Source organism: Chelonoidis abingdonii, chromosome 1 (genome assembly GCF_003597395.2).
Source record: "Chelonoidis abingdonii isolate Lonesome George chromosome 1, CheloAbing_2.0, whole genome shotgun sequence".
NCBI lineage: Eukaryota > Metazoa > Chordata > Testudines > Testudinidae > Chelonoidis > Chelonoidis abingdonii.
The window spans coordinates 35,768,950-35,785,406 of record NC_133769.1 but is presented as its reverse complement, the minus strand read 5'-3'; the positions used below and the strand labels follow the sequence as shown (position 1 = coordinate 35,785,406).

General features: G+C 41.1%; 1 protein-coding gene across 6 annotated transcripts in view; it reads right to left on the bottom strand.

Moving 5' to 3' along the window:
• LOC116828374 (chemokine-like protein TAFA-5) overlaps positions 1-16,457 on the bottom strand; it is a 659,974-nt gene that overhangs the window by 81,782 nt on the left and 561,735 nt on the right. For 4 of the 6 annotated variants that reach the window (XR_012655730.1, XR_012655738.1, XR_012655733.1 and 1 more), the window contains exon 3: positions 15,296-15,423. Coding sequence is in view for 1 of the 6 variants with exons in the window: in XM_075065014.1 (XP_074921115.1) it covers positions 15,296-15,423 (128 nt within the window). In the remaining 5 variants the exon portion in view is untranslated. Of the gene's footprint in view, positions 1-10,396; positions 10,517-15,295; positions 15,424-16,457 lie in introns of all 6 variants that reach the window. The other 2 variants (XR_012655736.1, XR_012655737.1) reach the window with 1 other exon arrangement.

Here is a 16,457-nt window from a genome sequence, read left to right as displayed (position 1 = left end):
GGAAAAGGGTTGCAGGCCAAACTGGATGAACGAGCATCCCAAATAGGTTATTAAGAGAGAGAAAAAAGCCTACAAAGAATGGAAGATGGGATGAATCAGCAAGGAGAGCTACTTTTTGGAGGTTAGAAGGTGTACGAGGGGAAAACTGACAACTGCCAAAGGCTAAGCAGAGTTGAGTCTTGCACAGGAAATTAAAGTCAATAGTAAAGTGTTCTTTAAGAATATAACTGATTTTCTAGACAAAGAAAATGCAATAGATCTAATCTACGTGGATTTTAGTAAGGCATTTGATACAGTTCCCCATGGGAAATTATTAGTTAAACAGGACAAGATGTGGATTAATACAAGAATTGAAAGGTAGTCTCCCCTTAAACCAATTCCTTACACACAACAGGTCACTGAAAGGTGAACTGTCAAGCTGGAGGAAAGTTTCTATCAGAGTTTTTCAGGGATCAATCTTGGGACCAGTCTTATTTAACATTTTCTTTCATGACTTTAGCACAAAAAGTGGGAGTGCACTAATAAAATTTGTGGATGACACAAATTTGGGAGGAATTGTCAATATGAAAGGAGGACTGGAATATCATAATCCAGTTTTTTTGTAATAGAAATGGAACAATTTAATAGTGCAAAGCTCAAGGTTATGCACTTTGGAACTAACAAGAAAAATTTTTGCAATAAACTGCAGATGTATCAATTGGAAGCGACAAAGGAGAAGGAAGTCCTGGGCGTATTGGTTGATCACAGGATGAGTATCAGCTGCCAAAGTGATACAGCCATAAAAGTCTAATGAAATCCTAGGATGCATCCAGCAAAGTATTTCCAGTAGAGAGAGGGAAGAGTTACCATTATATGAAGCATTGGTGAGACCTCATTTGGAATAGTGTGTGCAATTCTGATTTACCATGTTTAAGAAAGATAAACTTGAACAGCAACAGGTGCAGAGAAGGACTATAGGATAATCAGAAGAATGGAGAACTTACCTTATGAGAGAAGATTTAAGGAGCCTGGCTTGTTTAGCCTAACAAAAATGAAGGCTGAGGGGAGATGGATAAATACCAGGGAGGGAAAGGAGTTACTTAAGTTAAGCACCAGTGTTTGCATAAGAACAAATGGATATAAACAGGTCAGCAACAAGTTTAGGCTTGAAATTAGATGAAAGATTCTAACCACCACAGGCATGAAGTTGTGCAACAGCCTCTCGAGGGGCATAGTTGAGGCAAAACACCTAACTGGCTTCAAGACTGAGATAAATTTATGGAGGGGATAGTTGGCATGGCATGTGGCTCATCTTTGACTGATAGTAGCAAATATCCCCAACAGACAGAGATGGGACACCAGATGGGGAGGTCTCTGAGTTAGTAACATGAATTCTTTCCCAGATGTCTGGCTTGTGGGTCTCAATGACATGCTCAGGGTCTAGCTGATTACCTTATTTTGGGTTGGGAAGGAATTTCCTCCTTTATCAGGTTGGCAGAGACCCTGGTGGGGTTTTCACCTACTCTGCAGCATGGGGCACAGGTCACTTGTTTTAAAGCGAAGTAAATGGTGGATTTTCTGTAATTTGAAGTCTTTAAATCATGATTTGAGGTCTTTGGTAACTCAGCCAGAGGTTATAGATCTATTACAGGAGCAGATGGGTGAGGTTGTGTGGCCTCTGATGTGCAGGAAGTCAGACTAGATATGATGACAGTCCCTTCTGGTCATAAAGCCTATGAGTATGTTCAACAGCAACTACGATTTTAAATCAGCATGTCTGGATAGCTTGTCAGGGATATAAGAGTTTGCTGAGGAGCTTATCGGAACATTCATTTTGAATTTCATTAAGTCTTGGGGCAATGGGGATATTCCAGAAAACTGGAAGAAAGCTAAGGGTGTGCCAACAGTTAAAAAGGGAAACAGAATGATCTGGGTAGTTATAGGCCTGTCAGCCTGATATTGATCCTAAGCAAGATAATGGAGTGGCTGATACAGTACTTAATAAAGAAATAAAAGAAGGTAATACAAATTATGCCAGTCAACATGGGTATATGGAAAATTAAAATGCATCTTCTCGGGAGGAGATTCAAAGTTTGTTTGATAAAGATAAGTAGCGAAGTATTATACTTAGACTTCTGGAAGCATTTGACTTAGTATCACATGATATTTTCATTTCAAAACTAAAATGATATAAAATTAAAATGGCACATATTAAATGGCCTAACTGCAGGCTAATTGAAAGGTCTTCAAATGTAATTTTAAGCTGGGAATCACTAGAGATGTTTTTCTAGTGGGGTTCCATAGGGATTGTTTCCTGGTCCTACGCTATTAAACATTTTTATTTAATGACCTGGAAAAAAAAATCATCACTCTCACTGTGGGGGAGTGGTAAATAATGAGGAGGAGATGTCACTGATACACAGTGATCTGGTCTTGGTAAGCTGGGTGGAAGCAAACAATATGCATTTTAAAATAGCTAAATGTCAAGGCATATATCTAGGAACAAAGAATGCAGACCATACTTACAGGATAGGGAGACTCTAACCTGGGAAGCAGTGACTCTGAATAAGATTTGTGGGATGTGGTGGATATCCGCTGAATTTGAGCTTCCAGAGCAATGCTGTGGCCAAAAGAGTTAATGTGATACTTTATGTTCCCGTTTAAGCATTCAAGGAAGAGAGTGCTATTTTACCTCTGCATTTTGGTACTGGTGTGACTGCTGCTGGAATATGGAGTCCAGTTGTGGTGTCCACAATTCAAGAAGGATGTTGATAAACTGGAGAGGGTTAAGAAAAGAGCCACAAGAATGATTAAAGGATTTAAAAAAATGCCTTATAGTGATAGGCTCAAGGACCCCAATCTATTTAGAGCAAGGACATTGAGGGATAATTTGATTAGTCTACAAATACTTATGTGGGGAACAAACAATTATGAATATGCTCTTCAATGCAGTTGTGACAGATATAACATGATCTAATGATTGCAAGGTGAAGCTAGACAAATTCAGACTGGAAATAAGGTGTAAATTTTTAACGGTGAGAGTATTTAACCTTTGGAACAACTTGCCAAGAGTCATGGTGGAGATGCTATCACTGACAAATTTGAAATGAAGGTTGGATGTTTTTCTAACAGCTATGCTCTAGGAATTAATTTTGGGAAGTTCTATGTTCTATGACTTACAGGTCAGACTGGATGATCACAGTAGTCCCTCTTGGCCTTGGAATCTATGAATATGGGAGTTAGGCGCTTACAGGCTCCTATGACGTTGAAAATATCCCTAATAAAGTAAAACTAGGCCTTTCGCACATCTGTCACTCCGTAGTCTATCTCACCCTAGTGCAATGTATTCCGTTAATTATTGTTTATGGTTTCTCAGCCTTCCAGCTGAAATGACAGTGCTCCACGTGATGAGCCAATTAGAATTCTTCAAGTAACATTTTGACAGGCACTTTGTCTAATACGTTACTAAAATCCCTGTACTATGACACCTTCTGCATTTCCTCTATACATGTAATAGTTTTGTCACAAAGTCTAAAAAGTGATCCAGGTTACCTCGCAGGATTTAATAAGCTTTTCATTTGTTTTGGATTCAGAAAATGGGGGCGGGGGAAGGATTCAAACAAGATATGCATGTGTAATGGCTTCATTTCATAACATTTTTACTATGAAGACTTCCTCTCTGTGAAATGAGTGTAATATTTTTAGCACACATTTTAAACTCTTGATGCTAACATGACATACAAGTTTCCAAACTTTATACTTTTGTACTACAATGCCCTCCCCCAAAAAATTGGCTATAAGCCCCACTTTGATTTATACAGTGTCAAAAAACAACATCCCACAGGGTTATTTCCTTTAAGGTTTCACTTGCTTTCTTCCTACTCTAAAGGTCAAGATCAGTCATGAAAACTTTAATTCTATAAAGCAGGGGTCGGCAACCTTTCAGAAGTGCTGTGCCGAGTCTTCATTTATTCACTCTAATTTAAGGTTTCGCATGCTGGTAATACATTTTAACGTTTTTAGATGGTCTCTCTCTATAAGTCTATAAACTACTGTTGTATTTAAAGTAAACAATTTTTTTAAAATGTTTAAGAAGCTTCATTTAAAATTAAATTAAAATGCAGATCTTATCAGTTTAGTGCAGTGGTTCTTAACCTGGGGAGCATACACCCCCTGGGGTAGGGCTGGTGCAAGGATATTTTGTGCCTAGGCTAAACTTCCACCTTGCGCCCACCTCCCCCTTGCACATCAGTTCATTGAGGGGCAAATCCCAACGAACCTTTTATAGACCCCAGGGGCCAGCCTGCCCATGCACCCAGTTCCCTGCTCACCTAAGGTTACAGTATTTCAGCAATCAAAAAAGAGGGGAGAGCCCTGCCCCCATCCACTTCCCCTGTCAGAACCCCCAACCCCCTACTCCTTGTCCCCTGACTGCCTCCTCCTGAGACCCCTGCCACCCTAACTGCCCCCCTAGAATCCTACCCCCTACCTGTTCCCTGACTGCCCTAACCCTTATCCACACCCACACCCTCACCCCCAGACAGACCCCCCAGGACTCTCATGCCTCATCCAACCACTCCTCACTCCGACAGGACTCCCAGAACTCCCAACCCTCCCTCTGCTCTCTGACTGCCCCCCGGGACTCCTCTTACCATGCCCATGCCGGTCAGATGCTGCCTCCACATGGCAACAGGAGGGGGGAGCTGCGGGATGGGCAGCAGCAATGGCAGCTCACACTTCCGGGAGCCACAGAACCTTAGCATGGTGAGGGGGGACTGGGGGGCGTGCCTGCCCAGGCTGTGGCCTGGTGCCCTCCCCGGGACGCTCCTGCAGCAGATGCATACGGGCAGTGGTCCCCATGCACCCCCTGGCTCCCCTCTCGCTGCACTCAGGCTCTGTGGCTCCCGGGAGTGTGCGCTGCTCCGCCTCCCGCAGCAGGCTCAGGGCCCCGTGCCCCAGAGGCTCACACTCCCAGGAGCCACAGAACCCGAGCGCAGTGACGGGGGAGCCAGAGGGCATGCCTGCCGCCGGTCTGGGGTCCCAGCCACCGGCCTCGCTCAGCCTCCTGCTGGCCTGGGGTTTCGTTCACTCAACCAGCAGTTGGCTGAGCAGAGCCGGCGGCCAGGACCTCAGCAGGCAGCCGGATGCCAGGCAAAATCGGCTTGTGTGCCACCTTTGGCATGCGTGCCATAGGTTGCCGACCCCTGCTATAAAGGAAAGAGAGAAAATCTGCAGTCCATTTGTCCTAGGGTCACAGATATGAATCCCATGAAGTGTTTGTGTTTGATCTTGAACTTCAGCTGGAGTCAGCTGCTCTCCCATAAGAGTCCATAAGATATTCAATGGTGGATCGAGAATTTGGCCACATCAATTGGCCACAATGCTAGAAAACAAAATCAAGACACAAATCTTCTTCTTTTGTCAAGCTTTGTGTTGGCTTGGTCTCTTCTGTTCCACCAAATTTCCCATCTTTGTTCATCCATTTTGCAAGAAATTGAGAAATCGCCTCCATGCTTTATTCCACATGCACTAACTAGTACACATGATGCAAAATATGGACAGGATACAGTCCTCATCTACAAGAACTGTATCCTGTCCATATGTTAAGCCCTTCTTAAAGACCTAGCAATTCTGTGCTACTTACAGTGAATAAAAATCCTGGGCACGTGTCTTTAGTGTTCTGTGACTGTTTCTTCTCCTATTCTGTATCTGTCTTGTCTACTTAGATCAGGGGTCCTGAAACTGGGGGTCGTGGCCCCTCAGTGGTCACAGGGCTATTGCATAGGAGGGGGTCGTGAGCAGCCAACCTCCACCCCAAACCCTGCTTTGCCTCCAGCATTTATAATGGTGTTAAATATATAAAAACATGTTTTTAATTTATGGGGAGGGGGTTGTTGCACTCAGAGTCTTGCTACGTGAAAGGAGTCGTCAGTAAAAAACAGTTTGAGAACCCTCACTTAGATTATAAACACTTTGGGACTGTCTCTCATGTGTTAGGCACCGTACAAACGCAACATGGCCCTGATGTCACAAATGGGACATGGACAGTCTCACCCAATGGTTGACATGGGAGACAGGCTGGGTCAAATACCAGGAGATCAGGGTCTGAGCTATGCCAGATGGCAGCTGGAGAGTCAGATGGCAGGAGGCAGACAAGGTCTGGGAGATCACTGTCCAGCACTAGGTGCAGGTAGAGCAAGGGAAGCAGCCCTCAGCAGGGGAAACTCAGTTGCATGGACAACTTCCTGTTTCTGTGCTCTGTTTAAATACAAGCAGGGAACCAATCAGACTCTCCAGAGTTCTGGCAACTCTGGAATTCAGCTTCCAGTCCTGGCAACTGTTCGCAGGTTACTGGGTGGTTGGCTAGCATTTACAAGGCCCTAATAGCCCTATGGCCCAGGTTTGAGACCTGTGGTCCCTGACAGGTGAAGCCTGTAGGTGCTATAGCATGGATTGGCAACCATTGGCATGTGGCCCATCAGGGAAATCTGCTGGTGGGCCAGGACGATTTGTTTACCTGCAGCGTCCACAGGTTTGGCTGATCCACAGCTCCCACTGGCCGTGGTTCACTGTTGCAGGCCAATGGAGGCTGTGGGAAGTGGCGTGGGATGAGGCCACCGCTTCCCACAGCCCCCATTGGCCTGGAACAGTGAACCATGGCCAGTGGGAGTGCGGATCAGCCAAATCTGCAGAGGCTGCAGGTAAACAAACCGTCCCGGCCCACTAACGGATTTCCCTGATGGGCCGTGTGCCAAAGGTTGCCGATCCCTGTGCTAGAGTAACATAGATTATTACTAAGATAAATTGTCTCGTTGTTTTCTTCCACTAATCCCTACCTACTTGTGTATTTGTCCTTTAATTATAAATTCTTTGGAGCAGGAACTATATCTGAAGTGTTTTTGGTGATCCTACTACATACATACATAGCATACATAAATGATAATGATAAAAACATCTCATCTTCTTGCTGGGCCTATATTTTCCTAAAAATTCATGAGACAGAATCACCCATTACTGATATGAAGCTTCCATATCCTGGTCACTCCATTCTTAAATGGTTTCTTTTGGTTTGGGGATGGATGTGAACCTCACTTTTGCATGATTATATATATTTTTAAGTTGTCTTATTCTTACAGAAGCATGAAACCTGGAAAGAACGTCAAACTGAAGTAATTTTCATTAGGGTCAATTTAATAATGTAGGCACTCCCACAGGACCAGCTATTAAGGTTGTTCATGCATTTGAACAATTTCAGACATCACAACCTATTGGCTGGGTTGATAGTATGCCACATTACATTAGTGTCAGTGACTAGCCAAAGTTACAGATGTGTTTTACGTACATTTCAGAATTCTGCTTTCAAAGTACAAAAAGAAAAACAAAATTACTATTCAGGTCATTTCCTTTTAGCAGAAGCAAAGTCTATTCTACACAAACATGAAATTGATGACTAGCTGGGAATCCAGCCACTGGTGCCTAGGGTAAAATCTGTTTTTGTTTTTTTTTTAATTTACTTTATTCAAAAGGACAGTGCAGACCTGAAATGGATCAGATATGTATAGTTTATTTTACATTAAACTAGCAGGTTTCATGAGTAAATCAACACAACAGGAGTAAATCACTGATTTCTAAGAACCAGTAGGTGGCAAATAACAAAAACCAATTGCTACGTAGGTTTTAGTCGTCTAAGCCTAATTCTTTTCTCACTTACAGCAGTGTGGTGAGATCAGATTCAGGCCCATACTATTTAAGAAGGTAGCCTCTATGATAAATGGCAGTTACAAGTAAGAATTCAAAGAGGACAGACATGCAGAAATGAGCATCCCTTTTCTTTGAGGTTAGCTATGAGACATGAATATGTGGCTAGCATGGTTCTCCATCAATATCTGAAAATGCCTCCTCTGAAAGGGAACAATGGTGCTAGGTTTCCCTATATTCTTGCAAGGAAGTGTTTGAAATGCTGATAGTCCACATTTTAAAATCAGATACTTCACTCCTAGTGATGCACACTCATGGGGCAAAACGTGTGCTCATTTCAAACAATGGGAGTTTTGTCATCAGTTGAAATGGAACCTGGATTTGGCACTCAATGAGAAGGGCTAATCCTCTTAAAATACTCCCTAAGCAATTTTAATTTTCTCAACAGAAAACTCCCCACTGTCACCCCTCTTCAACTTGGAGCCCTTAGGGTATGGGGAAAACTCCCAATCTTTGCTAGCATTCTGGATCTGGGGATTAGAGATCTTCATTTTCTGAAAATACTGAGTTCCAATAATATTTTACAGGATAATTGAGTCAAATTTAGTTGAAAACTTAGGTTTTAGAAAATAAGGGTTAAAAAATATATTAGTTCTAATGGAAGCATGGAGTAAATCATTCAACCTTTACTTAAGCAAAGGTCTTATTAGCGTCAAACTGAGATTCCAATGAGTTTTGTCCAGTTAAGAAATCCAAGATTTGGCCAAGTTATCAAAAACAAATGTTCTGCAGAGTTGGAACCCTCAAGTGTTGCTATCAGTGTATTAAATCCTAAAATGGACTCAGCCCAGCCTGAAGGTGATGCAAAAAGGAAATATCATACTAAATGGTGAAGCATAGGTTCTAATCCCTTCATGTTTAATAATCAGAGGTATTATCTGTAATACAGATATGGAGATCTGATTGTTACTTTTTTTATTGGCCAGTGTTTCAAATGCAGTGTCGCTGGTTTGCACTGCATTTGAAACACTGGCCAATAAAATTTGAAAGAGGAGTTTGCACTCCTCTTTCAAATGCAGTGTGGCTGGTTTGCACTGCAATGGTGGTATAAAGCAGCCCTAAAACTATGCATTCAGCCCAAGATGGATCACCTCAGTGTAAAAAGTCCTCCAGTGGCACTGAGCTAGCACCGTAGATCCTAGCCTGTGTCAGTGTAGAAGAGTGTTCAGGAGAAAATAGGCAAGTCTGCAGATGCTGCAGATTGGTTTGGATCCCCAGGACTATGCATCCAGTATAAATTAGAGTAAGCTTTAGAGCTGCTTTAAGTTACACCTGGGGGACCAGGCCAATGTACACCTGATTTAGGATATGCAGAGGGCAAAAGCCATCTCTTCAATCACCTGCTGGACTCTGTAATTTGACCCATGATGTTTGACCCAACTATGCATTATTGGCAGCCACCAATCACATACAGAACGGAAGCCAGTCCCAGGACAAAGAAATCAAGATACAACAAATTCATGCTGTGAAACACTCAGTGGGAACTCTGCTGGGAGCTTGGGAATGAATAGCATAACAAGGGAGACCTTGGAAATGAATAACAACTTGAATTCACAAGCACTAACAGCATGAATCTACAGAGAATACAAAACTGAAACACATGCTACCCATCAAGAGAAAAGCTTTCCCCCCGAATACAAAAACACCCACCAGTTCAGAAAATCAGTGTCAAGAGATATATCTTTCTAATTTTAGAGCATCTAGAAAGAGTGGAAGGATTTCTCTCTCTGCCTTACTCTCTTGATGTAAGGGCATGTTTAAGCCATGGCCCAGTTCTTGGCATAGTGCAATTACACCAGAATCTCAGCTTCCATTAAAAACTTAAGTAAGCTTCTAGCCCTAATGGTTGTGCAAATATCTGCATCAGTCTGTAGGCTGCCTGAAATAATAGCTGTGACAGGCTTAAACTGCATCACACATCTCAATAGGGCATTATCAACAAGACCCACAGCTCTGGGGGACCCTGCCAATAACAGATGGCTGTGAATGTAGCAGCACAAAGAAGGGGATTACAGTAGTCCCAGCCTACACATACAAGTAGGTACATCCTTGGCTGTTGGAATAAGTATTGGAGGCCCCTCTGGTACCACTTCTGTCTCTCCAGGGTTTGGGACAGGGCTTCCTACTGACACCCTAAGCTCCTAAGGAGGAGGACCCTGCTGCAACTCCTATGGGAAGATGAAAGCCTGATGCCGCTGCCCCATCTCTATGGGAGGTCCCCTTAACATCACCACTACCAAAAGGAAGAGGTGGTCAGGACTATTGTGTTCAGACAGCATCTCAGGGAACCCCAAAACTGTGGTGTGCCTACAGCCTGCAAGCACCTTCACCTGGCCTTGCATTACATCCTAGAATCACATGTGACCCAACATGTGGAGGTGGAGCTGGGAGGGTGACATAAACACATATCAGCTGCCCTGTGGAAATGTGAAAGGTATGTTTAGCAAAACTCAGAACTGGAACCCTATCTAGGCTAGCTATATGAATGCCAGAGATATTAGTATAATTCCAGAGCCTAACAATTATATTAATAATACTTGTATAGTACCCTGAATTTCCTAATTAATTACAGGCATTATTTAAGGAAACCTCACAATCTACCTTTGATGTAGGGAAAAATTGACTAGGGAAATTGAGGCAGAGAGGTTCAGTGACTTACCCAAGGCCACAGAGGCAGTGACTGTCAGAGCCGGGATTAGAGCTCAGGAGTTTCTGGCTCCCAGTCCCATGCTCAGACCACTAGACCATGGCCTCAGGACATTTCCAGCTGGTCTTCAGTCTAAAAAAAAGTAAATTCTCAAATCCAATATGCAATACGTATTTATATTTTTACTCTGAAAATAGAATGTAATGGTATGAGTAACACCACATTGGTGGTAAATCAATGATGAAAACAAGCCAGTACATTTTGTCCAATTTACCTTAATCATACATTTGTGTATGATAAAGATTTGCAGAAAATTTTTCATTTAAATTTCAGCCAGTACAAACAACTTTAGTATTTCTCAGGGTAAGGAACAAATTACCTTTCCAAGCCAGCCAGCATGTCATTTGTATTAATGGTGAGTAATGCTAAGTTGCTCTGTGCGTAAGAAAACTCTATTAAGAAAGTCACGTCCCTTGGCGAAGCTAGATCCTTAGTAAATTTTACTAGCTAAGCAGTGAGCTCCATGTCAAAGTAATTACACCTTTTATCCACTGCGAGCTCTCTCTTAGCTTCTTCATACTCCTTAATTTCCCACTTCAGCTAATTTAGCAGTAAAATCACAGAGGTTTTAAAAGGTTAGCTACTGGCGCATGAATGTTCTGTTAAGCTCCATGCATTGAAAGCACATCATGTAAAAGAAGGAATTAATTAAGTAACAATTAAGTAGTGATGGATCATTGACAACATATATACACTTTGGTGCTAAAATTAATATCCCCTGTAAAGCCAATAGATTTGTGTATCTCCTCATTTATACACTGGCAAGATTCATGCTTGAAATATAAAAGGGCCATGTTTCTAAGCAGTATCTGGTGAAATCATGACACATCTTCTGGCACTGATGAGATTATACAGTCTTTCTCACACAAGAGAGGTAAATTCATTTTAAAAATCAGATTTGGGAGATTAATGAAAATATAAAAAGCAGAACATTTTTGCATGGCAGGTGATTTGAAGATAACCACAAAGGCATTTTTAAATAGAGGCATTTTAAAAATAAAAGTACTTAGCATGAATCACTTTGTTAAAAGCATCGGAGGGGTAGCCGTGCTAGTCTGGATCTATAAAAAGCAACAAAGAGTCCTGTGGCACCTTATAGACTAACAGACTTATTGGAGCATAAGCTTTTGTGGGTGAATACCCACTTCATCAGACACATGTGGTGGAAATTTCCAGAGACAGGTATAAATATGCAGGCAACAATCAGTCTAGAGATAACGAGGTTAGTTCAATCAGGGAGGATGAGGCCCTCTTCTAGCAGTTGAGGTGTGAACATCAAGGGAAGAGAAACTGCTTTTGTAGTTGGCTAGTCATTCACAGTCTTCATTAAAAGTGTTAACAACTAAGAAGTGTTCTGTTCCTACAGCATCTCCTCTAGTAAGCTGCCATATTGTTTCCTTGTATTGACAATCAGATGCTTAGTACATAGATTGACTGGGCTAACTGCCAATCTTCAATTCTAAAAGCCTCTTATGGGATGAAAAATCCTTGGTTCATTCACACCTTGTAGAAAGGATGACAGGGCATAAGTGACATCCAGATCCATTTAGAATATATGTTGGGTCTGATTCTCCCTTTCCTGGCACGTTGTGTAGTCATTTACAGCTGTGCAAAGTGAGTGAAAAATGGGCATAAAAGACTGCCACCAGTGTGAGTAGAGAATTGCGATTTGGTTGCATTACTTTGGTTGCATAAATGCTTACACAAAGTACAGGCAGGCAATGAAAAAATCAGGCCTTGACTATCTAGGTTAACCTATTTTGACACCAGCCAAGCCCTTCCTAGGAAACACAATTCACTGAAACATGTGGGTGCAAAGTGTATTTACTAGATAAGCTTGCAGTTTCCTGGATATTTGGCACATAAAATATTAAGCATTATTACATAATGTGATGCTGTTCACATTAGTAAAATTCATCCAAGCAAGAGTTCTATTTCTGCCTCATTTTAATGGGAAAAAAAATGGGTTCTAGCATCCATATTCTCATGAGAGGAAATTTATCACCTCCCTTCACTTAGCTTCATGTTTCACATACTTCTTCTGTGCTCAAGCCTGGACATCATGTTATTTACACAAGTGCCTATAATGCTATAACACTAAAAACAGACATCAGCGCAAGAGTCACTACAAATGTAAGTCCTCAAGTGTTCATTCTATTCCTCCTTACCTGTTATAGTACATAGGGCGCAGCATATAATTACTGATATGACATCAGTAATATGATGTCTTGTGTTACAGAAACTTATCCCTGCTATGGTAGTGAAAGGTACAGTACTAGTACCGGTTTCCCTTTCAAATACAACCTAATATTACCTGCAAACACCTGCATAAATTTTGTAGCTTAACTAATTTAGGCCTCAATCCTGCTCCCATTAGAATGTATGGCAGAATATTCACTTATTTCCACAGGAGGATTAGACCCACAATGGGCTGTATATTCTCTGTGTATTTGGAGGTTAATTCCACAGTGCTCCTCATCACCTCATCTCAGGCTGCACGTTGCTGTACTTATATTTTCAACAAGGAGCAGTATGGGTCTAGCAGAAGGCTGATGAGGAAAAATCTTACTTTCTTTATTCCTTCAAGCAGTATTGCTACAAAGAAGAGTGTTGGTGCTTCCATTATAAATCCTTTTTTCTTAAGGGTTTATATTAGTCATTATGAAGCCTATATGAACCAAGTTCCCACCTCTTTTGATATTTTCTGACCCCTCCCCTGCACACCAAATCAAGTGCCCTATGAACAACTGGATTTTTTTTTTTTTGTACTATTTTTTTTTGTTATTTATGCTGGACCCAGTGTTCCTTGGAACATCCTGAACTGTTAGTTTGGCTCAACAGACAATTAATGTATGTGTGCACACCCTCCCATCTGCCGATTACACTTCAGCTTAGCGGTCACTAAGGTGGTGGGAGAAGATGTAGTGGGAGGGATACAGAAGGGCACTTCACTCTGGCAATTCTCTAATGCTGTATGGTGTCTTAGGGATTTGAGCCAGCTGTTCTAGACTGTTCTAAATTAGGTAAGGGCCTAGGCTGTGACAGGGCTGGACAGAAGTCCTTTTCTCTTCTCCATTGAACGTATCTTGTCACAGAAGAGATTCTTCTTAATAAGACTTTGCTCAGCATTGCCATAATTTCCCCAGGATGTGTCCTGATTCTGATCTCATTTATTGTGGTAGAAAACAAGAGTAATTCTGTTTAGGTCAGTAGAGTTAAACAGTTGTAAAGCAGGTGTGAGATCAGAATCAGGCCCTGGTGTCAAATCTAAAAGATCCACTGAACCAAGCTGATAGCTATCTAACATTAATTCCTCGGGGCAGGCATTGTGCTTACTTTTTATCTTTCATAGCACCAAGCATATCACCGGTGCATCCTGATAAAACAAACAATAATAATGATAGATGCAAATGTCTCAGGGTACATAGGTAATTTGCTTTCGCTGAGGTACAGAAAATATCACTGAATTAATGAGATTTTGAATAATACTGTGAGCGTTCCAAAGATACCCTGTCAGGTCTGCCTGCCCTTGGGAGCTGATGATATTGTTTCCCTCTATTATATTTTTATATCACCATTACATAAATTACATTCATATGACCTAAAGGAAATGGAGATTAAAGTTCTGATTTGGAGACTGAGAGGTAAGTTTGCAACACTATCCATAATGTACCTTGCTATATCTAGCAACTACAGGGATGTCAGGATGGCATGGAATCTTACATTAGAACAATACCAAATTCACAGATTGTGCTTAGAAATGTCACTTGACAATAAATGTTATTCTCAAAGATTGGTAAAAAAAAATTAAAAAGTGAACGTCATGTTGATTTTGTGTCAAAATATGGACACTGTAAAAATACTACAAAATATGCAATAGTGTCCCCTAACCTCTCTCCAGACAAAGAATCTATGCAGGAGATCCTGCTTGATAGGCTTGTGCCCTAACCCTGCTAAACCTCACTAATTTGAAGCATACTGAGGTTAATATATAAAGCAGGTTTTGAAATAAACCTTTATGATGAAACATTCTTGAAATGTCAGTTATTGAAGTGTAGTTTGAGAGTCCTCTAAACCTATAGAAAAAAATATCCCCGATGGCATAGCAACCTATCAGGGTATTATTCTTCCATATCTCCTGGGACATTTTAAATTTTTGAAGCACAAGAGTCTTCAGTTGGTTTGGAGAATGTCCCACAGACTGATGCTTGATGCTAAAAGTCCTGGGGGCCATCACTGTTGTAGGCATATTCAACCTCAATATAACATCTTCAAACAAATCCAAAACACTACAGGAGACAACACCAAGGAGTTGAAAAGTATAGTATGGACAAGTTACCACCAAAGTTCTGATTATCCCCAAAAGTGGGTTTTATTGTTTTGTTTTCTTTAGGCCTCATGTAAATTTTCCTCTGGGAAGGTGGAGATTTGTCTTTGAAAACTGCCTTTCTATTATAGTGAAAAGCCAAAACTACTTTTATTTAAAAAAATACAAACTAATTTTCCCCCCATTAGATCAGTAGTATGAAGTTTTATATCCTTGCTCTACCCACAGTTCAGAATACACACTAGGGTGAAATAAAGATGAAGACGCAATTTTTACTGGCTGAATTTATGGACCCTTTTAAGTCGAAGTCTGGCATTTTACATCCTTTTAGTAATCTGCTACACTTTCCCTGTCTGCGATCACAGGTATAAAAGTACATGTGTGTGCCTCAGTATGGGTCTTTGTGAGGATGGGCTACTAACTGGTGTCTAACTTTAAAGCCCTATGCTGCATCTAAATTTGAAGTCTCAGCCTTTGCTCTCTGGACGTTACAGATGAGGAGGAACAAAAGGGAAATAGCTTACCGTGGTTGTCTTTATTCGCCCACCCGGTTGTGTACAGGTCCAGCCTGATTTATTTATTAGCAAATCACAGCCTTCTCCTTCTAAACATGGAAGCATTTCACACCACTGTTTTGTTTTGATAATTCGTGCTGTGGAAGAGGAAAAAAACAAAAACAGTTGGCAGGTGGGTTTTAGTTTCACTTCCCTCTGAACTCTGACTCATCAGAGGTGCCAATTTTCATAATCAGATAATGCAATCATAGGCTATGCCCTAGATAGCCCCAAGTAATTTACAAACTTATTTACATGGCCTGCTGTGCCAACCAATTATATAATAAAAACTAAATTTAAATAACAATAAAACAAAACATAGTACTGGTTTAACAAAAGGAGATAAAAGAATAGGCAGAAGTAAGTTTTCAATGGCATGAATTTCTGGTGTATATGAAATATAATGGGAGGACCAATGGTTAAAATTAATAATAATGTTTGCAGTGTTGTAATTGTGTCAGTACCAGGATATTAGAGAGTCACTCTGGGTCAGGTAATATCTTTTATTGGCCCAGCTTCCATTGGTGAAAGAGGCAAGCTTTTCAACTTATGCCAGTCTCTGAAGAAGAGTTCTGTGTAACACTGAGTTACACCCAGAAATATATGCTAAACTGTCTCCATTCATGGGGCTGTCGAGGGGTGCCAGGAAACAAATAAGTTTTTATTTTGTTTTATTTTAATTGATTAGCCCATCTGCTAATTTCTCTTTGTGTTCTTTGGTGGGATCTCAGAATGCATCGATCTGTGACATTACAAGTACTGTGGACTGGCAGCCTAGGTATTAGTGATGTCATATTCTATGACAGCGGCAGCAAACTGGAACATACCAAAAATATTTCACAAAATGGAAAGAAAACCAAAAAGTTTGTTAAAACAGATTATTGTGCTAAACACACATGGTTAGCAGGATCATTTAGGCCCTGATACTGAAAATGATTACAAACCTACTTAACTTTAGGCATTCAAATAGTCCCATGGAACATGTATTAGAGTTTGCAGGATCAGGGCCTTAGCATATATCTATGGTATGAACTTAGTTTCCCCTTTTACTTTGCCATTCCCTGTTACAGCAGAGTGCTGCAGGGAGGTCTCATATTACTAAGACTTCACTATTTTCACAGTATGTTTACAT